We start from the raw sequence: 23,961 nt of genomic DNA, 5'->3' as shown, positions 1-23,961 counted from the left end.
ATATATATATATATATATATATATATATATATATATATATATATATCATGTGTTCTCTTTCTGGGTCTCGGTTACCTCACGCAGAATGATCCCTTCCAGGCATCTATTTACCTGAAAATTTCATGATTTCCTTGTTTTTAATAGCTAAATAGTATTACGTTGTATAGATGTAACACAATTTCTGAATCTATTCTTCAGTTGAGGGACATCTAGGTTGTTTCCATACTCTGGCTATTACAAATAAAGCTGCTATGAATATAATTGAGCAAATGTCCTTGTAGTATGATGAAGCATCTTTTGGATATATGCCCAAGAGAGGTATAGCCCAGGAGAATGGAGTAAACCAGAGACACAGTGGAGACTGTATGATGTCCTTTCCACAAGGGCTGCTTTCCTACTCTCAGCCTTGTCACAGTCATCCCTTTCCTTCTGGTGACTTGTGAAAAAGTGCTTGTGAGAAATCTCCTCCTTAATGAAACCTTTGTGCCTGACCAAAAGTATGCCTGCTTCTTATGACTGCCCATGTTGTCCTTTTTATGTGAAGCGTTATCTCCCAGTTTGCTTCACAGTGTCCTACTCCATTCTTCTTTCCCCAGAATAGTTATTTACATCTTATTGTTTTACTCCCACAAGGCCCTGCTGGACTATTGAATTGTAGGAAGCATAGTAACAGTTCCCTTTACTATATACCCTTCCATTATCATCATTCATTTATGTCCACAATGTTGTGTGTTATTCCCCAGATGGCTTGACACATCATCTTCCTCTTATTGCATCAGAGACAGAGTGGAACAAAAGGAACTCAGAATATTCCCAACATGAAACTGAAGAGATGGTTTAGTTGATTACAGTGCTTACAATGTAAGATTGAGGACACATTGGGTACCTCGTACTCACACTGGGTGGAAAAATGAGCTAAAAGAGCTGGGTGTTATTGTGCAGGTTGTGGGGGACAGAGATGGGAAAGTCCTTGGGGCATGTTAGCCTACTGACAGAGTAGATAACTCCTCACAACAACATTTCAAGTTGTCCTCTGGTATCCTAATGCTCTGTCTGTCTCTCTCTGTCTGTCTGTCTCTCTTTCTCTATCTCTCTCACACACACAAAGCTAGAGTAAAAGAGAACAAGCCCAGTGAATTCAAGTATAAACAAAATAAAAAATATACTATGAAATGTCTCTAACGTTATTTTGATATGATCTTTGTAATTTTTAAACAGTCTAATTACCCTAGAAACTAAGTCCATTCACAGGTCTTCAGTGCAAGCAGATCATCTGAATACAATTTTTATTTTCATATAATGTATCTCACATAATGAGAAAACCTTCACAATGTATTTGGATTGAACATCTTCTTTACTTTGTGTAGCTGAAGAGTCCAAGCAGATCTAATTGTCTCAGGGTGGGTCAGTATTTTCTCCTGTCAGCTTTGACCTGCAGATCTCTGACTCTGAGACACAAACCTCCTCCTCCCAGGCTCTCCCCACAGTTGTTCTTCAGCCAACTTGAGAACTGAAGCTTAGACTGTTTTAGTCAGAAAACTTCTTTTTATCTGGTTTGTTGACAGGCTTGCAAAACCCATTAAATATGCCAGAATTTGCCTCATGAAAATATGCCTTTTCAGAAAATATGCTTGACAGCTGGGTCAGTAATTATAGGGCCAGTAGGAACTCAGCCCTCATTGGCATTCTGGAGCTGCTCAGGGAAGGAATGCAGCTGGACAGGATTTTCCTTGACCTGGAATGCCAGCCTGGGGAGATATACTACCTACACTTACTAGGGGATTCTTAGGACCATATTAGCCTATTAATCATAGTCTAGAAAAATTTGCCAATTAGTCGTCACTGAAAGAAACTACAGATGGCATTAAATAGAGTTAACAATAATGAGACTGTAAAAATCAATTTTAAGAAAAAGAGGAAGATTATTCACTCCAGTAGGTACCTAATAGTTGTGTTACAGTCACTGGCATTACAGGTGATGTAAGGAACTCTCAGGAGTGGAGTTCCAGCCAGCCTGGTGCACATAACAGAAAAGCAGCAAAGGGACCAAATGGCACTTGGAGATCTGCAAGCATCAAAATCTTCTAGGGAACTCCTTAACATACCAACTGTGAGTCCACACTGTGAGAAATGTTGACCCTCACTTCATAAAAGCAGTGAGGACTCTGTGAAGGGAAAGCAGAGCCGTTCTTTTTATTACTTTATAAAACATATTGTCAGCTCAGAATGATAGGCAGACTGACTAAAAGCATAGACAATTTTTGTAAACAATACAAAACCTTTCTTAGCTTCCTTCCTTTCTCATTGGCTGAGTAATCAGGAGTGTATGATCTTACACATTATCTAGGTCTTATTTTCCTTTTGTCACTTATGATCATTTATTTTCTTAACAGTACTATAAACAAGTTCATATCTATGTTTTCCATCTCATTTATTCAGAGATTCGCAGGCGGTAGGCTGCTAGGCAACCTTGGCTGTTAGTAACTTTCTACTTTCAGCTTCTACTTCGGATACCAAAGATGCTCAGGCTAATAGAGTTTGGGTGGGGATTGCTAGCTTAGGGACTCCCAGTGTTCTGTGTTCATCTGTACCTGGACCTAAGACGACTCAATGTATGATTTTATTTCTTACACATGCCCAGAGTTTCTGCAGCAACTTCCTAGATCTTCTACTTGTGGCCTGTGCCCCTGCCATAAAATACTACTGTTATATAAGGATGGGACTAGAACCAGCTCATCTTTACAGTATCAAAATATGACACTGTGTGTTCTCCTTTCCTGTCATCTATCTACTGGCAATACCCTTGACCCTCAGAAATAGTTCCCCTGGCATGATATGATATGATATGATATATTCTTGACATTCTGCCTTACCTTGGAGTAGGTGGGAAACTTCTCCTATGGTCTGCCACAGCACTGGGAACTGGTCTGTTTCTATTGGGTACAGAGTTGTGTTTCTGCTCATGAGCTTAAAGTTTAGAATCAGAAAGGATTATCAACACTGTTACTATCCATCCAGGCTTTGCATCCAGGATATGAGGGTGCCAGCATATATGCTAAAAGGGTTTTGTAGAAGCAAGCAGCTGTAGAGCTCAGAAGATCCCTCTGCAGCTAAAACACTTGCTGTACTGCTGTAAACACCTCATTTTAGGTCTCAGGCACCCCCATAAACACCAGGCAGGTGTATAATCACACTTCTAATTCCAGCACTTAGGGAGTGGGGCTAAGAATCCCTGGAGCAGGAGGCAGGACAAGATGGTGGCATCAGGAGGACACGGTGTCTGAGGAGCAGGACAGTAGTGTTGGCACAGGGACCAGGAGACTGAATTCTGTGACCTAAAACACCAGCGTTTGTAATTGCCATGTGAGAGGAAAGCCTACAGTGTGGAAATCAATTGGGACCGACCTCAGGTCACCTAGTCAATATCTGGAAAAGGTCCTGGGGACCAGCGGGCACACCTGCTGCCCCAGATCGGAGCACACAGCCTCTAGCCGTGCCCCCAGCCGCCATCCAGGACCGGGACACACAGCCTCCGGCCCAGAGTTGTTAGGAAACGTGCAGCTGTGAAGGTTACACAGCGGGTTCACAAATCACACCATGAGACCATTTCCACATGAGAGGTTTATTAGGGGAAGCGAAAGGGGGTTTCAGAGAGATGAGGCAGAAGAGAAAGACAGAAAGAAGGAGCTCCAGGAGTTCTCTTATAAGGTGACCCAGAGTGTGAGCAGGTGGTCAGCGGGTGTTCTTCTTGGTGGCTTCACAAATACCTGAAACCGGTTTGTCAGGTCCCTTGGAGCTGGCCATAGAGAGGCCTGCTTACTGATCCCAGCAAGAGTGAAGCGCTCAGCCTCTGGACCAGAGCAGAGCCCTCAATTGCCAGCCCAGAGTGGAGTGCATAGCCTCAGGCCCAGATCAGTGTCCTCAGCCACCATCTCAGACCAGGGAGCACAGCCTCTAGCCCAGAGTGAGGCACTAAACCTCCAACCCAGAGCAGAGCCCTTAGTTGCCAGCCCAGAGAGGCGTGCACAGCCTGTGGCCCAGAAGGGGACAGACACTGCCAGCCCAGATCGGAGCTCAGAGCTTCCAGACCAGATCAGCACCCACAGCTGCCATCCCAGACCGGGACACACAGCTTCTGGCCCAGAGTGAGGTGCCCAGCCTCCAGACCAGAGTGGAGCCCTCAGTTGCCAGCCTAGAGAGGAGTGCACAGCCTTAGGCCCAGAGCAGCATCCCCAGCCACCATCCCAGACCAGGGTGCACAGCCTCTGGACCAGAGCGGTGCCTCCAGCTGCTATTCCTGACCTGGACACACAGCTTTCAGCCCAGACTGAGGCGCCCAGCCTCCAGACCAGAGTGGAGTCCCTAATTGCTGGCCCAGAGTGGAGCAGACAGCTTCTGGCCCAAAGCTGGGCACACAGCTGCCAGCCAAGATCAGCTTGCACAGCCTCAGGCCCAGATTGGCGACCCCAGCCACCATCGCAGACGGGAGCGGGGGGGAACAGCCCCCAGAGTGAGTGAGACACCAAGCCTCTGATCCAGAGAGGAGCTCTTAGTTACCAGCCCAAAGAGGCCTGCTCAGCCTCTGGCCCCGAAGGGGACACAAACTGCCAGCCCAGATCGGAGCACAGAGCCTGCAGACCAGAGCAATGCACTCAGTTGCCAGCCTAGAGAGGAGTGCACAGCCTCCTGAGCAGAGTGACACCCCTAGCCGCCATCTCAAACTTGGGCGCATAGTTTCTCTGGCCAGAGCAGAGCTCTCCTCTGGCCCAGAGACTAGCTGGGAGCTCCTCTCACCTTCCCAGACAGAACTTTGTGCCCCAGGGTATCAGACTGAGTTTCCCTGTTGGGAGAAAACCCCACAGCTAGGGAATCAACAGGTTCTTCCGGTGGGCTGTACCTGGAAAACAGTGTAACAACAGCAGCAGCTCACTAAATTCAGAACAAGAAACCCAGCAACAGGGCAGCTGTCTTGAGGACTTCTACAGGTGAGAGGAGAGCCCCCCTGACTAACAAAGACCACAGCTACTACTCAGGTCTATACAACTGAGGTGAACAGTGGCAATTCATGAGAAACACTGGCCATACAATGACCATACCCAAAAAGAAGAGGAGGCCTCCTTCAGGAAAAAAACCTCTTCCTGCCTTGGGGATTCTCCTTACTCCAAGATACCAGGAACTAACAGCCAACACTTAAAACAGCCCAATGGGTAGAGGTCAGAGTAAAAGCTCAACCAACAAAAGACAAAGCAATATGGCATTTCCAGAACCCAGCCACACAGGGGTGAGCAGCCCTGGAAACCCGGGCATAATTGAAATTCAAGAAGATGACCTTACATCTATGCTGATGAAGAGGATAATAAAGGAAACAAATAAAATACGTAAAGAATTAGAGGAAGACAAAATCAAACAGATTATGGCCATCTGTGAAGAAATACGGGACAATGCAGCCAGACAGTTTTTAGGCTTCAGAGAAGAAATAATTAAATCACTGAAAGAAATAAAAGAAACAGAGGAATGTTCAAACAAACATTTGAAGGAACAATAACAACAACAACAAAAAAAAAAACAAGAAAATACAATCAGACAGGTGAAGGAAATAAACAAAACAACTCAACATCTGAAGATAGAATTGGAAAAATTAAACAAAACACAAACAGAGGAAGTCATGGAGAGGAAGAATTTAGGGAAGAAAACAGGAACTATAGAGGTAAGCACAACCAACAGACTACAAGAAATGGAAGAAAGAATCTCAGGTGTAGAAAATTCAGTGGAAAATATTGATGTATCCATCAAAGAAAATGTTAAATCCAAAATATTCCTGACACAGACCGTCCAAGAAATCCAAGAAAATATGAAAAGACAAAACCTAAGAATAATAGGAATTGAGGAAAAAGAAGATTCCTTGCTCCAAGGCCCAGAAAATATCTTCAACAAAATCATAGAAGAAAATTTCCCCGACTTAAAGGAGAGTCTTATTACAATAGACCTACAGGACACCTAATAAATTAGACCAGAAAAGAACATCCTCTCGCCACATACTAATCAAAACTGTAAGTATACAGAACAAAGAAAAAAATACCGAAAGCTTCAAGGGAAAAAGGCCAAGTAATATATAATGGCAAACCCATCAGAATCACACCAGACTTCTCAACAGAGACTATAAAAGCAAGAAGGGCTTGGATGGATATAATGCAGACCCTAAGAGAACACAGATGTCAGCCCAGGCTAATATATCCAGCAAAACTCTTAGTCATCATAGATGGAGAAAACAAGATATTCAGTCACAAAAACAAATTCAAACAATATCTACCCACAAATCCAGCATTACAGAAGACACTAGAAGGAAAAATAGAACCCAGGAAAAGTAACTACATTCAGGAAAACACAGGAAACAAATAACCTCACTACAGCAAAACCAAAAGTAGCTGAGCACACAAACACACTACTATAGCCAACAGCAAAATCAAAGCATCTAACCGCCACTGGTCATTAATCTCTCTTAACATCAATGGACTCAATTCTCCAATAAAAAGACACAGACTAACAGAATGGATGCATAAATGAGACCCAACAATTTGTTGTATACAAGAAACATACCTAAGTCACAAAAATAAACATTATCTGAGGGGAAAGGGCTAGAAGACAGTTTTCCAAGCAAATGGACCCAAGTAGCAAGCAGGAATATCTAATAAAATAGACTTTCAACCAAAATTAATCAAAAGAGATGGGGAAGGTCATTTCATACTCATCAAAGGAAAACTCCACCAAGACACCACAATTCTGAACATCTATGCCCCAAACACAAGAGTACCCACACTTGTAAAAGAAACATTAATAAAACTGAAACCATACCTAGATCCCCACACATTAAGAGTGGGGCACTTCAACATCCCACTCTGAACAAAGGACAAGTCAACAAACCAGAAATTTAACAAAAAAACAATGACTCTAACAGAGGTCATGAATCAAATGGACCTAAAAGACGTCTACAGAACCTTTCACCCAAACACAACAGAACCTACCTTCTTCTCAGCACCTCATGGAACCTTCTCCAAAATAGACCATATAGTTGGTCACAAAACAAGTCTCAACAGATACAATGGGAAAACGATAGCATCTTCAAAAAATGGTGCTGGTCTAACTGGATGTCTACAAGTAGAAAAATGAAAATAGATCCATACTTGTCACCCTACACAAAACTGAAGTCCAAGTGGATCAAAGACCTCAACATAAAACCAGACACATGAAATCGGGTAGAAGAAAAAATGGAGAAGAGCCTAGAACTCATTAGTACAGGAGACAACTTCCTGAACAGAACACCAACAGCACAAGTGCTAAGAGCAACAATCAATAAATGGGACCTCATGAAACTGAAAAGCTTCTGTAAAGCAAAGGACACCGTCATCAAGACAAATCAACTGCCTACAGATTGGGAAAGAATCTTTACCAACCCTCTATCTGACAGAGGGCTAATATCTAGTATATATAAAGAACTAAAGAAGTTGAAAAGCAGGAAATCAAGTAATCCAATTAAAAAAATGGGGAACAGAGCTAAACAGAGAACTCTCTGCAGAGGAATAGCGAATGGCAGAGAAACACTTAAAGAAATGCTCAACCTCATTAGCCATCAGGGAAATGCAAATTAAAACAACCCTGAGATTTCACCTTACACCCATCAGAATGGCCAAGATCTAAAACTCAAGAGAAAACACATGCTGGAGAGGTTGTGGAGAAAAGGGAACCCTTCTCCACTGCTGGTGGGAATGTAAACTTGTACAACTACTCTGGAAATCCTTCTGGCGCTTTCTCAGACAACTAGGAATAGTGCTTCCTCAAGATCCAGCTATACCACTCCTATGTATATATCTGAAAGAGGCTCATGTACACAATAAGTACATTTGTTCAACCATGTTTGTAGCAGCTTTATTTGTAATAGCCAGAAGCTGGAAACAACCCAGTTGCTCCTCAACTGAAGAATAGATACAGAAATTGTGGTACATCTACACAATGGAATATTACTCAGCAATGAAAAACAAGGGAATCATGAAATTTGCAGGTAAATGGTGGGAAATTGAAAGGATCACCCTGAGTGAGCTATTCCAGAAGCAGAAAGACACACATGGTATATACTCATGCATATAGACATATAATATAGGATAAACATACTACAATCTATACATCTAATGAAACTATTCTAGAGGGAGGACTCTGGCTAATACACTCAATCCCCATTGTGAAAGGCAAAGAGGTTGGACATCAGAAGAATAAGAAAACAGGAAACAATCTAGGAGCCTTCCACAGAGGGCCTCTGAAAGGCTCTGCCCTGCAGACTATCAAAGCAGATGTTGAGACTTATGGCCAAACTTTGCGCAGAATGTAGGGAATCTTATGAAAGAAGTGGGAAACAGTAAGAGAGGACAGGAACTCCAGAAGGAGAGTAACAGAACCAAAAACTTTGAAAACAGGGGTCTTTCCTGAGACTCATATTCCAACCAAGTGCCTTGCATGGAGATAACCTAGAACCCCTGCACAGATATAGCCAATGGCAGTTCAGTGTCCAAGTGGGTTCCCTAGTAATGGGAACAGAGACTGCTTCGGACATGAACTGTTGGTCTACTCATTGATCACCTCCCCTTGAAGGGGTGCAACCTTTCTAGGCCACAGAAGAAGATAATGCAGTCAATCCCGATGAGACCTAACAGACTAGGATCAGAAGGAAGAAAAAGAAACCCTCTTCTACCAGTGGACTTTGGGAGGGGCATGTGTTGAGAAGGTGGAGAAAGGGAGGGATTGGGATGAGAGGAGGGAGAGAAGTAGAAGGGGGATACAAAGTAAATAAAGTGTAATTAAAAATAAAATTAAATTAAAATTAAAAAAAGGAATCCCTGGAGCAACATGACATGCTAGTCTAGCTGTCAGTGAGCTCTGGGCTCAAATAATTAAGATGGTGACAATGATAAAGAATGCTCAACATTAACCTCTTGTTTTTATCTTTCCCACATTTGCACACATATGTGACTTCCCCATATCGATACACAGACACACACACACACACACACACACACACACACACACACCATATACATCAGGAAACTAAACAAAAAGAAAAAAAAGGAATAACAAGTATAAACTAGGATCTTCTGTAGGGCTGGGTTTGTGGCTGGGTACTGATTAAACTTGGTTTTGTCATGAAATGTCTTGTTTTCTTCATTTATGGTGACTGAAAGTTTTGCTGGGTATAGTAGTCTGGGTTGATGTCTTTGCTCTCTTAGTGTCTGCATGACATCTCTCCAGGGCCTTTTGGTTTTCATCATTGAGAAGTCAGGTTTAATTCTAACAGGTTTGCCTGTACATGTAACTTGGCCTTTTTCCCATGCAGCTTGTAATATTCTTTCTTTGTTCTGTATATTTAGTGTTCTGATTTTTATATGATAGGTGGATTTTCTTTTCTGGTTCAAATATTTGATGTTCTGTAGGTTTCTTGTATATTTATAGGCATTTCTTTTTTAGGTTGGGGAAGTTTTCTTCTGCGACTTTGTTTAAAACATTTTCTGAGCCTAGGAGTTTGAATTCTTCTCCTTCTATTCCTATTATTCTTAGGTTTTGTCTTTTCATACTGTCCCAGATTTCTTGGACGTTTTGTTTCAGGAAATTTTTAGATTTAACATTTTCTTTGTATCAGTTTCCTCAACCATTTCTTTAACACCTTATATTCTCTCTTTCATCTCTTGTACTCTGTTATTGATGCTTGTGTCTATAGTTACTGTTCTCTTCCAAAGGTTTTTTATCTCTAGGATTGCCTTGGATTGTATTTTCTTTATTGCTTCTATTTTCATTTTTAGGTTCTGGAAAGTTTTATTCATTTCCTTTTACCATTTCGTTCTAAATTCTTATATTTTTCTAGAGGATTTACTCAATTCCTTTACTTGTTTGATTATATTTTCCTGTGTTTCTTTAAAGGATGTATTAAATTCATTCACCTGTTTAGCTGTATTTTCCTGCAGTTCTTTAAGCGATTTATTTTCTTCTTTTAAGGCCTCTATCATTTTCATAACCTCAGATTTAAGATGTTTTCCCATGCTTCTGGTGTGATAGGATCATCAGGGCTTGCTGTGGTAGGATAGCTGAGATTTGATGGTGTCATATGGCCTTAGGTTTTGTTGCTGGTGTTCTTATGCTGACCTCTAGCCTTTTGGTTGACTCTTTTATTAGCAGACATCATAGTCTCTGATGGTAATAGGTCTCTGGAGTTGTAGGTAGATCTCATGATCCCAGATGGCCACAATCCTCTGTTTTTCCTGCTGCTCCCTGATATGTGCTAGTTTCTGGGGCCTCAGATTTGGGTGGGTCCCAGAAAATAGTGCAAGCCTGGGAACTGCTGCTCCCTGATCTGTGTTGATCTAGGGGGCTACAGATCATATAAGGGTAGGTCCTGAGAAATCATGCAGGCCTGGGATCTGGGGTGTGGAGCATGTTTTACCCTTAACTGGTGGTGCTTGCAGTATCCATTACATTTTCTGACTCTCACAGCAATGAGTCATTCCCTTTGTTGTTCACACACTCAACCTGATAAGGTGCTGCAGGCTTTTCTCCTAAGACCACTTATCAAAAGAAATATTTTTCTCATCCAAGAGAACTTATACAAACACCCTGGACATTTGCAATATTATTTAAGTTGCACATGAATTGCCACAGCCATTTCACAGATGGAGAAGCAGAAGTTAAGAAATTTTGAAGAAGGATTAACTGTACCCACATGGGTTCAAACTCAAATCACCCTGCTTACGTGGCAAACACTTAAGGACACCAAAATAATGGACAAAAATAAAAGCCTTCCACATCCTCTCAAAATTTTGCAATTGCTTACGGAGATGTTGTGTGTGCACTGGATTAAACAAATGTAGAACTTGACTGAAAAACTCATTATCTTCAAAGGATTTTGTTGGTGAATGATCATTCAATGTAAGCTTATGAACTGGAGTGGAAAATAATAAAAATAGTTGTGTGTGTGTTCTGTAAACATTTCGTTTTAAAATAAGTGTGTAGCTATGCATAATTCTGCATAGAAGTAAAGCCTATGGTTTTTATGTGTTTGACCCATTCAAGAACTCAATCAGATAGCTTCTTTATCATTTACTTAATGGCCAATATCCACTTATTCTTTTGCTCAATTTGACTTTTTGCAGTGTATGTTTTCTTCAAACTGCACAAAATTATTTACATCTCACAAACACCCCATTATTGATGAAACACCCCATTATTTGATGAGGAAAAACTTGTCTTCAGCGTCAAACAACTCATTTCCTTACCTGTGATGCCTTTGCGGAAGTGCATGAACTTCTGTGTCCTGACTTCCTCATTATTCAAAGGAAGAAAAATCTACGTCATGCATGACTGTCAAGTCCATTAAATGAAGTAAATATATACTAGTAACTACCCAAGGAGAGTTTTATAACCAACCGTATACACAGCATCTCCATAAGCCAGTACAAAATTGTGAGAGAGTGTCGATGTCATATTTGGTTCTTTCCATTTTTTATATTTGATGCCCTAAAGTGTTTGCTATGTAAGTCAGGTGATTTGAGCTCGAAGCCACATAAAAAGGCAGGTGTGAGGCATACATCTGAACTGCCAGGGACCCACAGAAAGATGGGAACAGATTGAGAAGGACTACTTGGAACTCAGGAACTCCGGAACTCCAGCCACCTCCTCTGAAGTACACATCTTTGAGGCAAAAACAATTTTAAAAATAGGGTCAGGGAATATCCTTTCTCAATCTATAGGCTGCCGTTTTTTAATAGCCAGAATCTGGAAGCGACCTGCATGTCCCTCAGTTGGGGAATGGATACAGAAATTGTGGTACATTTACACAATGGAATACTGCTCAGCAACTAAAAACAAGGAAATCGTGAAATTTGCAGACAAATAGTGGGAACAACAACAAATCATCCTGTGATGTGTCCCCAAAGCAGAAAGCACACCGGGTATATATTCACTTATAAGTGGATATTAAACATATGATATAGGATAATCATATGAAAATCTGTACACCTAAGGAAGCTAATCAAGTAGGACGACCCTGGGTAAGACGATCAATGCTCATTCAGAAAGGCAAACAGAGTGGACATCGGAAGAGAGAGAAAACAGGGGACAGGACAGGAGCCTTCCACAAAGGACCTCTGAAAGACTACCCGGCAGGCTATCAAAGCAGAGGCCAAAATTGGGCAGAGTGCAGGGAATCAAATAAAACAAGGGGGAGGTAGAAATACCTGGAGGGGACAGGAGCTCCACAAGGAGAGCAACAGAACTCAAAATTCTGGGCCCAGGGGTATTTTCTGAGACTGATATTCCAACCAAAGACCTCATGCAGATAACCTAGAACCCCTGCACAGATGTAGCCCATAGCAGCTCATTCTCAAAATGGGTTCCCTAGTAATGGATATAGGGACTATGTCTACCATGAACTGATTAGTCTGCTCTTTGATCACCTCCCATGATGGGGAAGCAGCCTTACCTGGCCACAGAGGAAGACAATGCAGCCACTACTGATGAGCCCTGATAGACTAGAATTAGGTGGAAGGGAAGGAGGACCTCCCTTATCAGTAAAGTGAAGTAAGGGCAGGGTAGGAGAAGATGGAGGGAAAGTGGGATTGGGAGGGTTTGAGGGAGGGGGCTACAGCTGGGATACAAAGTGAATAAAGTGTAATTTTAAAAAAATAACATATTTTAAAAAACAATTTAAAAAGACTCTGCCTCAAATAAAAGGTGGAAGGAGAGAACTCACTCCTGAAAGTTTTTTTTTTTTTTTGGTCTACACATGCACACAACAGTACATGCATTCTTGTAAGTACACACATACACATACACACACACACACAGAGAGAGAGAGAGACAGAGAGAGAGAGAGAGAGAGAGAGAGAAGAGAGAGAGATTACAAACCACACCACACAACAATAATTTAAAAATAAGAGCTTATCTCTAAACTGGATGCATCTTATGGTATGCTATATATTTTCTTTCATCATCTTACGGTTTTAAAGAGAATCTGCCGATATATATATATATATATATATATATATATATATATATATATATATATATATATACAATAAGTAAAAATGTTAATATTCATAATTTGACTCTATCTATAAATTAAAGTCCAAATAAGGCATCAAAGCAGAGGTATAATAACATCCAGTGATGAAAATCTAATGTATGTTGTATTTCTTTTTCTTTAACTGCAACAGTAATAATTATGAGCTGTTCTTAGCATTTTAAATCAGCTTATCCAAGTGGTGCGGAAGATGATAACCATCTCCCTAGTGTCTGTAGAAGGGATTAAGTATTCAATGGGTATACTTAATCCTTGTTCAAAACTTCTCCTTAACTTCTGCTTCTCCATCTGTGAAATGGCTGTGGCAATTCATGTGCAATTTAATTAATATCCAAATGTCCAGGGTATTTGTCTAATTTCTCTTCGATGAGAAAAATGTTTCTGTTAATAAGTGGTGTTAGGATAAAAGCTTGCACCTCCCTACCAGGTTGAGTGTGTGATCAATAAAGGGAATGCTCATTACTGTGAGAGTCAGAAAGTGTAATGGATACTGCAGGCACCACCAGTCAAGGGGCAAACATGGAAAACGTGAGCAGTGGTTCTCTGTCTTCCTAATGCTGTGAACCCTTCATTCACTTCCTCATGTTGTTGTGATCCCAACCTTAAAATTATTTTTGTTGCTACTTCATAACTGTTATGTTGCTGCTGTTAAAAATCATAATATTAATATCTTATATGCTGGATATCTGATATGTTTGAGCCCCAAAGGTGCCACGACCTACAGGGTGAGGAGCACTGTTCTAGAGGGAACTAATCTTTTCAGTGTAAATGAACACCTAGCACCTAAGAGTTGGGCAGCTAATGTGGCAGGTCAGCAAATAGGCATATCACTTTTATCCACAGGTATTGGCTTGGGTCACTATTTGCTGTATGAATTTTTCTAGGGAGATACAGATATGTTTTTCCCAGACGGTGCACTGAAGCATGGCAGTAGATTCAGCACACATTTAAACAGCTAAGCTCAGTGACACATTGAGCACATTTTTGTAATTTCAGTCTTGAGGTGGAAGCAGGAGGCCCAGGAGCGTACTGGCCATCCAATCTGCCTACTTGTTGAGAACCACTGTCAATGAAAAATGAGAGTTGGGAAGGCACATCAACTCGTAGGGAGAGTATGTGCCATGCACAAAGCCTTGAGGTGTTTCCAGCATCACAGCATAAAACTAGGCACATAGTACACTCTTGTAATCCTAGTACTCCGGAAAGAGAGACAGGGGGATGGGAAGTTCAAAGTCATACATGGAATATTGTGAATCCAAGAGCAGCATGGGGTATATGAGCCTGTGTCTCGACAATAACCACAGCACCACCAAAAGCGAGGTGGCATATGAATGAGGAATATATCCAGTGTCAACCTCCAACCTCCACTTGCACATGCAACTGCATGAACATACCTGCATATGAACATGGATGTAGGCACATACACACACACACACACACACATACACACTATCAAACACTTTCTCTACTGTATATCCTTACAGACACTTGTCAGTTTGTGTATATGCATATACTTCATAAATTAATTCAGATCATGACTTTCTGATTTTCACTTTTTGGCTTCCATACTAACAGAACTGTGAAACAATAAATGAAATGAGGCTGTCAAGTACTGCCTGATACCATACATTTGGCCAATACCATACCATTTAGCCAAGATGATCTCAAGAAAATTGAGAGTAAAGAGCAAAGATTTGATGGCTGGAGTAGGACAAAGAAGTGGTGAAGAAATGATACAAGTTGAAGTTGGATTAAATGACACTCTGATATTCTATAAATGACTATAGTGTGAAGTAAAAAAAAAATCATAGCAATTGTCTATTCACCCCAGATAGTGCATAGAGAACAGATCAAAGTAGGGATACCACCAAAGCTCAATTAGACAAACAAATAAGTTTATTATGCTTGCTTCTTGAGCATTGGTAAGAAATTAGTCAAAGGAGTGTTGGTGCTAGCACAGCAGCTGCTGCACTGCAAAGCTCCATCCTGTTGTGGATGATCACCTCATGGAAGCTCAGAGTCCCCCTTGCCTATCCATCCATTCTCTGTATCCTCGGTCTCACGAGGCCACTCCTAGGTGGGAAGACTTGACTTCCAGGTGAGGGTCTTCTGACCCCTCCTCCCACCTCTTCTTACTAGGCAGAGTTAGTCGCTGCATTCTGCATTATCATAGACCTACCTGCCTTTATATTGCATTGGTCAGTTCTTTGCCATGCTGTAAGGCTACTCTAGTATCATAATGGGTGAGAAGGTTATGTGCAGAGAAAAACAGGCTATTTTGCTCATCTATTTAAGAAACAAGATACACTTACTCTGAGTCAACATGAGACAATGCATGTATATATTGAGAGATTTCATGTTATCACATACATTTGCTTAACTTTTATATCTAAACTAAGGGACTATCTCAACATGAATCAATGCCAAAGCAGAAAAATAGGGACTAAATATTTTGCATAAAATTCTTAAAAACTACATTACTAGCCCAGAGCAAGGCATTTATACTGCCTATTCCTCTGTTCAAATTCTCAGTCTCCATACACTGGTTATTATTTCCCACTGTAGCCCAAAGAATCTTCAGACTTCGCAGCACAGGGTTCTAGAAATGTAACTATTCATTCAGAGCTTTTTTTCAGCTCCAGCCTGGAGCTTATAATGAAGGGATCCAAGATTATAAATGTCACAATCAAATTGGCAAAACAGTTAATCATGGGAGGTTATTACAGACCAAGCACTGGTCCCAGAAAAGCCTGATGCAGGTGCCTGTGGTGCTGCCATCCCATCTCCTTAAGCACAGGCTGGCATATCACTGTCAGAACATGGGCCTGCACCTTTACACCAGAAGCAGTCTGTCTGCCACCCCCGAAAGACTAGAAAATAGCAGACATATTATTTGTTCCAAGTATGGTTCCAAGACTCCTCAGAGGATTTCTTCACAGGAGCTCTAAATGCTGCTCTCTGAAACGGCACCTCTGGCCTCTCTGGGTATCCCTTGCATTGCAGCTATATATTTCTCTCACTCTCCCTATCTCCCTCTTATTTTTACTCTTAATGAAACTCCTCTCCAAGCTTTAAACCAAGTTTCCTCTTCCTTCTCAGGCTCCATCATTTCTAGATCTCCATGCATTGTACTATTTTTTGTTTAATGCTATCCCTCCATCCTGGAGGGCAATCACAGCCTTGAGACTCTCTTGCTCAGTGTACCTCATTGAAAGGAATTATGTGACAGCTCCCATACAGGACCTGCTGCTTCTCTTCTCTTGTTTTGTTTGACAATCATTATGTGAATTTCTACCTCAGTATGGTGTGTATGTGCTGCCTAAAACGAATGATTCTTCAGATTCCACGTAGCTTGTTTTATTCCATGTGCCTCCTTGTAAGAAAATGTTTCCAGATTTCTGGAACATTCCTGTGACCTGAGCAACATCAAAGATGAGAATCAATAATGGCTGCCAAGAGGAAACACACTGATGTGTCTTTCTCTCTTCTCTTTGCCCCTAGAATCAGATGTTGCCGACTTTGATGGCCGGAGCTCGCTTCTGTACAGGTTCAATCAGAAGACGATGAGCACCCTCAAAGACGTGATCTCCCTGAAGTTCAAGAGCATGCAAGGAGAAGGAGTTCTGTTCCATGGAGAAGGACAACGTGGAGACCACATCACCCTGGAGCTCCAGAAGGGCAGGCTAGCCCTCTACCTGAACCTGGGTAAGATCAGACCCACACATTTATGGGCCAATGACTGTTGAGGTCAGAGCTGAAGCTCAAGTGTCTTCCTCAATCATCCCCGTACCCCCAACAACACACACACTTTGTGACACTCTCTTACTGAACTTGTAGCTTACTGATTTGGCCAAGCTGAATGGCAAATAAATCCCAAGGAGCTTCCTGTCCCTATTTTCCCTCCCTGACTACTCCCACATGTTGGGACTGTAAGCATGAGCTGCTACAGCTTGCTTTTTAACTGACCTCTAGGGTTTGAACTCAAATCCTCATGCTTCTGCAGCCTTATTATGCATTGGTTTCTACCCTGTGTGATATGGTGTGTGTGTGTGTGTGTGTGTGTGTGTGTGTGTGTGTGTGTGTGCATGTATAGTATGAACATAAATATACAGGTATGCACGCATATCCACACATCTGTGGAAAACTGAGCACAACACTTGGTATCTCACTCTATCTCTGCTCTGTTGCCTTCAGGAGGTCTTTTACTGAACCAGAAGCTTGCATTTGGGCCTAGGCTGAGTGGCCAGTGAGCTCTTAAGATTCACGTATTTCTGTCATTGGGTATTGGGATTATAGGCATAGCTATGGACATATTTTACTGTTACTGCTACTACTACTATTGGATATGAGGTGTAGAAATTCAAATGCAGGTCCTCAGGTGTTTATAGTTACTGATTTTTGTACAAAGTCACTATAGCATGCATGGGAGCATCTTCCTCCACATCAAATGGAGTCACTGGAGCACTGTCTAAGTGTTCTATTTCCTTTTTCTTCATGGGAGTAGAACAGCACTTATTTAATTTTTTTTTCACCAGAGGTGTTCTGTGATAAGGACAACATTTCAATACATGGGAAGGTACAACACAACTTTTTAATATCTTTTAATCTACACACATACAGTGTTTTTCTTTCAGAATTCAAACTCATAAGTAACTTAAAAATTTTTAAACATGTACTTACTATAATGAGATTTTTCATAACTGAACTGATCAGGTACATTAAACAAAACAAAAGAAACAAACAAAACAACAACAACAAAGCAAAAAAAAGGAGAAAACACCCAATTGTTTCGTTCTTCTTAGTGGGCGGTGATACATGTGAATGGAAAGTCTTTACATGGACTGGGTCTGGGTGGATGAGACAGGGACCGAATGGCTACTGTTTAGTAAAGAGCACTTTCCTGCCTGTCTGCAGTGGGTGTTGTTTCCCTGTCTGGTTGAGCTAGTCCCTCGGCTTGTCTTACTGCGAGTTGGTCCACATTCACTGTTCTCAACTTCCCACCCCAAAACGAAAGGGAGTGGGTTCCCTTATGCCTTCTCCTGGAAGAATGGAAGGACAGTGCAGGCCACAGGAGGAAGGTTCTGAGTGCCTAAGTGCACTGAGGGAAACCAAACGAGCTTTCCTCTAGGAAAAGCAAACAGAAAAGATGTAGGTTGGAGCATGAAAAAAAATGCCTTATTTTATTTTAAAAATTAATGACATTCATTGATTTTTCTGTACGTGGTTGTGGTGTGCAATTGCACGGTTTCAAAGTTCAGAGGACAGCCTTCAGGGCTTGGTTCTCACCTTTTCCATGTGGTTCCCCAGGTCACTGAGCTCAATGGAACATTACTTTAGCTGGCTGAGCGATCTTTCTGGGTCCCACAAGGCTGCTTTGTCTGAGAACCCCTCCCTATTGCCATGTTAATATAATAATAGTAGTATAAACAAAAGGAAACACATTGTATTTACTGTATTATTAATACTTATCTTGTAGTCCAAAAAAAGAGAAGTTTAATTCAATACGGGGTGCAGGCACAAGGTACACAGGGAACATCAGAACAAGCTATATTTTAGTCATCAGAAGAACATGAGAATCTACACCCCTATCTGAGCACAATACATGCCTTATTCTTGTCCTTCTTCAATAGCAGCTCCAAGTATCCTTGTGACCTCTATGGAATATAAGAAAAAGGTGCCGGGGTAGGTTGGATCCACTTGGGTACCTCTCCTTCCTGAGAATGAGTTGTTATGGGGGAAGAGGGTGTGAGGGTTGGACTAGGAGGAGAGGAGGGAGAAGACTGGTATCAGGCTGGAAATCTTTCTTCTTTAATTAATTAATTAAAGTAGGAAGTAGGAAGAACTTACAGATTTCCAAGTTTAACTCATGAAAGCGATCCCTAACACATGAGATTAATATAAATCTTGGGTTGGGGAGTTGGCTCTGTTGCTAACTTTCTTGTCATACAAGCATAAGTCCCTCAATTAAATCCACTGAACCTACAAAAAGCCGGATGTGGCACATACGTATAACTCTAGTACCGGGAACACAAGTATCCTGGTGTCTCCCTGGGATCTCCTGCCTACCTATTTGTTGAGTTCTAAGCCAGTGGGAGACCTTACTTTAAACAAACATTTCCCAAACAGCAACACCAAGATGAAAAATTGAAAAACTACACTGGAGATTGACCTTTTGTGTGTACTCACACATACACATGCACGCACACACATACAAACACATAATAAAAATAAGGAAGAAGGACAAATGGGAGAGGTATATGGCAAAATGCAGTTTGTATTCTATAGTTATATTTGCTGTGTCCTTTGGGCAGAATTGGTTTTGTGATGAAATTTCACTAGGTAGTTCTTGTTCTACTTTCCAAAGGTAGAACACAGAAATTTTCTTTCTTTCTTTCTTTCTTTCTTTCTTTCTTTCTTTCTTTCTTTCTTTCTTTCTTTCTTTCTTTCTTTTTTTAGAATTACTAACTGGGCATGAGATTTACTCTTTAATACATGGGGTAGAGTGTGTCCCCTCCTTTCAGTGGCCTATAGCAAGCTGCCCTCTGTAGAATTACAAATGTAGGAACAGCAGATGGAGAATCAACGGGCAGAAGAACTGTGTGACTGGGAAGCTGTTGGTAAGTACTGAACAAGACATCAAGAGAGCATGCAGGTCACTCCTCCTGGCAACACTTCAATGTTTTTGAACTGAAGTGCGATGTTGGGTGATCCCAGCACATACGGATGTGGAACGGTGAAAAATCTTGCCATAGATCAGCAGAGCTAGGTTCCTTTGGGTCCCAGGTACATGGGTCAAAGGCTAAAGCTGTGAACTTCATGAGAACTTTTCCAGAAAATCATGAGTTTCTTCAACTCTGAAGATACCAGTGACCACACATTTTATAGGCACTTCATTAAGACAAATAACTGGTGTCTACAGAATATTTATAATGTCTTCTGAAAGGTATCTCTTTTCAGTTTTCTCTGTTTTGCAAGTTTACATTCAGACACTTAAATATATATGCATACGAAACCTGACAACAGTCTTTTACTGTATTTCTTTTCTGTTATGATTTATTGGGAGACAGAGTCTCAGGCATTCCAATCTGGCTTTAAACTTGCTGTGTAGCTGAGAGTGACCTGGAACGTCAGGTCCTCCTGTGTCCACCCCTGAATGCTGAGATTACAGGCACCACATGACCAGTTTATGCAGTGATGGGGATGGAACCCAGGACCTCATGGTGTTAGGCAAGCACTCTAACAACTGAGCTACATCAGCAGTCTCCCTATGTGTTACTTCTAACCACATTCCATGATGCCTGTCAATGATGTAAGGTCTCCTGACTGTGCACCTACAGAATATGGATCTGAAGGCTCTTTGAATCTTACCTAGTGTCCTGACACTCACTGATCACTAAGATGCTATATGTCCTCATCAAAGAGTACTTCACTAAATATCAGGTGGCCAACATTCATGTGCGATATTCTGAGAACAATTGTTCCAGGTGATCTTATGTTCTTTGGAATTGATTGCGAAGTAGGAAGACAGATGTTTTAGACAATGTGAATGGGTATGAAATATTATTTGTAAATTCTGTAATTTATAAAATAAGCATATGTTGACTTACAAATTCATGACTTGCTGATGTGCCAAAACACTTGACCAAAACACATAAGGAAGAAAAGACTTTTTCACCTCAAAATTCAAGGGTACAGTTCATCTTGATGGGTTAGACATATAAAAAATAAAACTTTGTAACTTGTTACATTGCATCTGCAGTCAAGAAGAAGAAAGAGATGCATGTTCGTGCTCAGCTCACTTTCTCCTCACTGTTCACTCCTGACACCCAGCCCATGAGAAGTTGCTGTCCACATTTAAGGTGTATCTCCTTCCCTCAACCCAGTCTAGAAACTTTTTCACAGACATGAGCAAATGTCTGTCGCCTAGATGGTTTGATATCCTGCACAATTAGGAATAAATATTAAACATCACTGGCCAGCAATTAAGCAATGAGCTCAGCACTATTGATCTAAAAGTGCACTTGTCATTTCCTGCTTTTAAAATATTTCTACTTATCTTCAAGCTGCTTAACATTACTTAAAACCTAGCACCCATGCACAAGCTAAACCTTATCACATAAGCTCATTATGAGAGCACTTTTATATTGCATGCAAAGTCACAGAAGTTGGACACCAGTAAGAAACAAGGATGGAGCAACCCAAACTAGTTTTCCAAAGACAAAATTTGTGTTTCATTGCTTTAGTGATACCCAGTAATTTGTCCTGCCTTTATGAGAGGGCAGCTGGTGTGTGTGTGTGTGTGTGTTGTGTGTGTGTGTGTGTTTGTGTGGGATCAACCACTTTCCTTGGGTTTCATGTTCTCACTAGGGTCTTTGGAGACCACTTGTGAATCTTGCATACAGTAAAAATTGTTACAGAGTTATGCCTTCCTGGTCCTGGCTAACCTATGCAACTGCAGTTTACCTTGGCAAATTCTATACAATGCCTTCTGCCTTTGTATTTCACCACTTGCCTTAGCTACAGTGCTTGGCTCTCCAGTTCATCCAGTTGTTTCCTATATGTTTTCCGAGGAGGAGCCCCTCCACTCCCCAGAGCTCACACTGATCTCAAGCAACAGCCTGGCAGGGTGGAATGCATGTAGTAAGAACACAGAGACAAGAAAGAATGGGAATATCATTCTTTTGCCAGCACGCAGAATGGAGAGATATTAGCTTTGAGGGTAGTTGTAGCTTGAGGTAATTACTTCTCTTTGACTTCGGGTAAGTCTCACAGCTTCTATGAAAGCATCATTTTTTTTTTTTTTTTGTTTCCTAAGTTGTGTTCAGGAATGATTAAAACAGCATATGAAAGGGTTTAGAGAGATAGCCCAGTGGTTGAGAGCACTTCCTGCTTTTGCAGAGGACTGGAGCTTGGTTCCTGTGATCCATGGCAGGCCTCTCACAGCTGCTCAGAAGCCTAGCTCCGGGAGATCCAGTGCCCTCTTCTGGCCTTTGTTTGCCTGTGTGTGTGAGACACATCCCCACCCACCCCCACCCACTCACCCCCCACAATAATAAAATAATACCAAAACAATCTAATATTACCTATGTAAGAAACTTGATAAGGTTGGAGAGATGAGTCTTTGGTGACTTGCTATGTTTGCTGCTTAAGAATGGGTGAGTCAATGTGACCTCCACAATCCACAAAGAAAATCTGGGTTCAGTAGCACAAATTTATTACCCTAGGTCTAACAAGGCAGAAACAGGTAGAATCCTGGTCCTCTCTGGCCACTAGCCTGTGCTTCCCTTCCCAGGAAAAGGGGAGGAGTTAAAATGAGCATGAAGATGAAAGTGTAAACATTAGGGCTATTGAGATGACTCAGTGATTAAGAATGCAGAGGAAGAGCATCCAGTCCTCAGTACCCACAAGGACAGACTCACAACTGCCTAACACTCTGACTCCAGAAGATTAGGGTGCTGTTATGGCTCTCATGAGCACCTGTACTCAAGTGCACATGTATATTCACAGATGTGGACACACAAACACACAACACTAAAAATAAATATTTAATGGTCTCCGGGAGAAATGGCTCAGCCGTTACTACCTTTGCTCTTATAGATGGACTGGGTTCAATTCCCAGAACCCACATGGCATCTCACAACCCTAGGTCCATAATTCCAGTTTTAAGGAAATCAATGTCCTCTTCTAAGCTCCACAGGCACCAGGCATGTATATTATGCATACATATACATGTGAGAAAAATATTTATGCCTATGAAATACAGTTAAAAACTACAAGTGATACTTCTGTTAAATGTGCAAACACTCCTTTCCCATTTTCATTGCAATAGGCTTAGAAAGTACTTATGTTATCTTCAAAGTAAATGGAAATGAGGTTCCATTTAATTATATATATGTGTGTGTGTGTGTGTGTGTGTGTGTAGTATTTCTGTCCTTCAAGCAAGCTTCTTCCTCACTGTCATGTCTTCTTCTCAAACATTCATTATCTTGTCTTAATAAAGTCTATTAAGATGCTATAATTTAACATCAAATGCAATTGAGATAAAACTGTAAACGGATGTCCTGAGATTAAAAAAAAACAAAGTTGTTAGTGTTCTGAGAATTATATTTTCTATGGTTTCCATAACAACAATCTAAATTTCTAGGGGAGATTTCAATAGATAATCATTGTTCTTTCTTCAGCAATATAATTCTAAGCTACTAATCTTCAAATAACATAATTTTGTTTTCTGAATTTATTTTATCATACCACTTTTCACATACATATGTAAAATTCAAAAATATGTATGAAATTCTTATATATATGAATAACTAAATGAGGAGTGGATGGAATTCATTCATATCTTTCTCTTTGGAATTAATCAAGAAGTAAACTTGGGGCTCTGTGAGATGCTGCAGAGGCTAAAGGTGCTTGCTGCCAAGGCTCATACTCTAAATTCAAACCCTAGAACACAGACGGTGAAAGAAAAAAAACACTGTTAACAAAGTTTTTTTTTTTTTTTTTTTTTTTTTTTCTGGCCTGTGCCTGCTCACCATTGCACACTCAAACTCACAATGACCCGTGTAAATAAATAAATACATGTAATAAAAATTGAATCTCTGAGTATGGACATAACTTAGTGTTAGATTATATTAAGACCCCATCTATCCTGTTCAAGACATTGAATTCTTTGTACAAGCCATCAAATAAACATGTGCAATCCCTTATAATTCAGGAGGCATTCAGTAATTCACAAAGGATAAATGTAACTTAATAGTATTCTTTCTGGCTATTTAAATAGTTATTCTAACTTTTAAATATAGAAGAAAAGAAAAATATTTTAATAATGTAGCAGATTTTTGTGCTTT

At 40.9% G+C, this 23,961-nt stretch overlaps 1 protein-coding gene across 2 annotated transcripts in view; it reads left to right on the top strand.

The window, feature by feature from the left end:
* The window catches only part of LOC129672188 (contactin-associated protein like 5-1-like), a 715,327-nt gene that overhangs the window by 344,897 nt on the left and 346,469 nt on the right, over positions 1-23,961 (top strand). For both annotated transcript variants that reach the window (XM_055601503.1, XM_055601502.1), the window contains exon 5: positions 16,616-16,819. In XM_055601503.1, coding sequence (XP_055457478.1) covers positions 16,616-16,819 — 204 coding nt within the window. The remainder of the gene's footprint in view (positions 1-16,615; positions 16,820-23,961) is intronic.

Source organism: Psammomys obesus, unplaced genomic scaffold, assembly GCF_907164565.1.
Source record: "Psammomys obesus unplaced genomic scaffold, mPsaObe1.curated_primary_1811, whole genome shotgun sequence".
In the NCBI taxonomy this organism is placed as follows: domain Eukaryota; kingdom Metazoa; phylum Chordata; class Mammalia; order Rodentia; family Muridae; genus Psammomys; species Psammomys obesus.
Note: the sequence above shows the minus strand (reverse complement) of the source record. Positions and strands in the feature narration are given on the sequence as shown.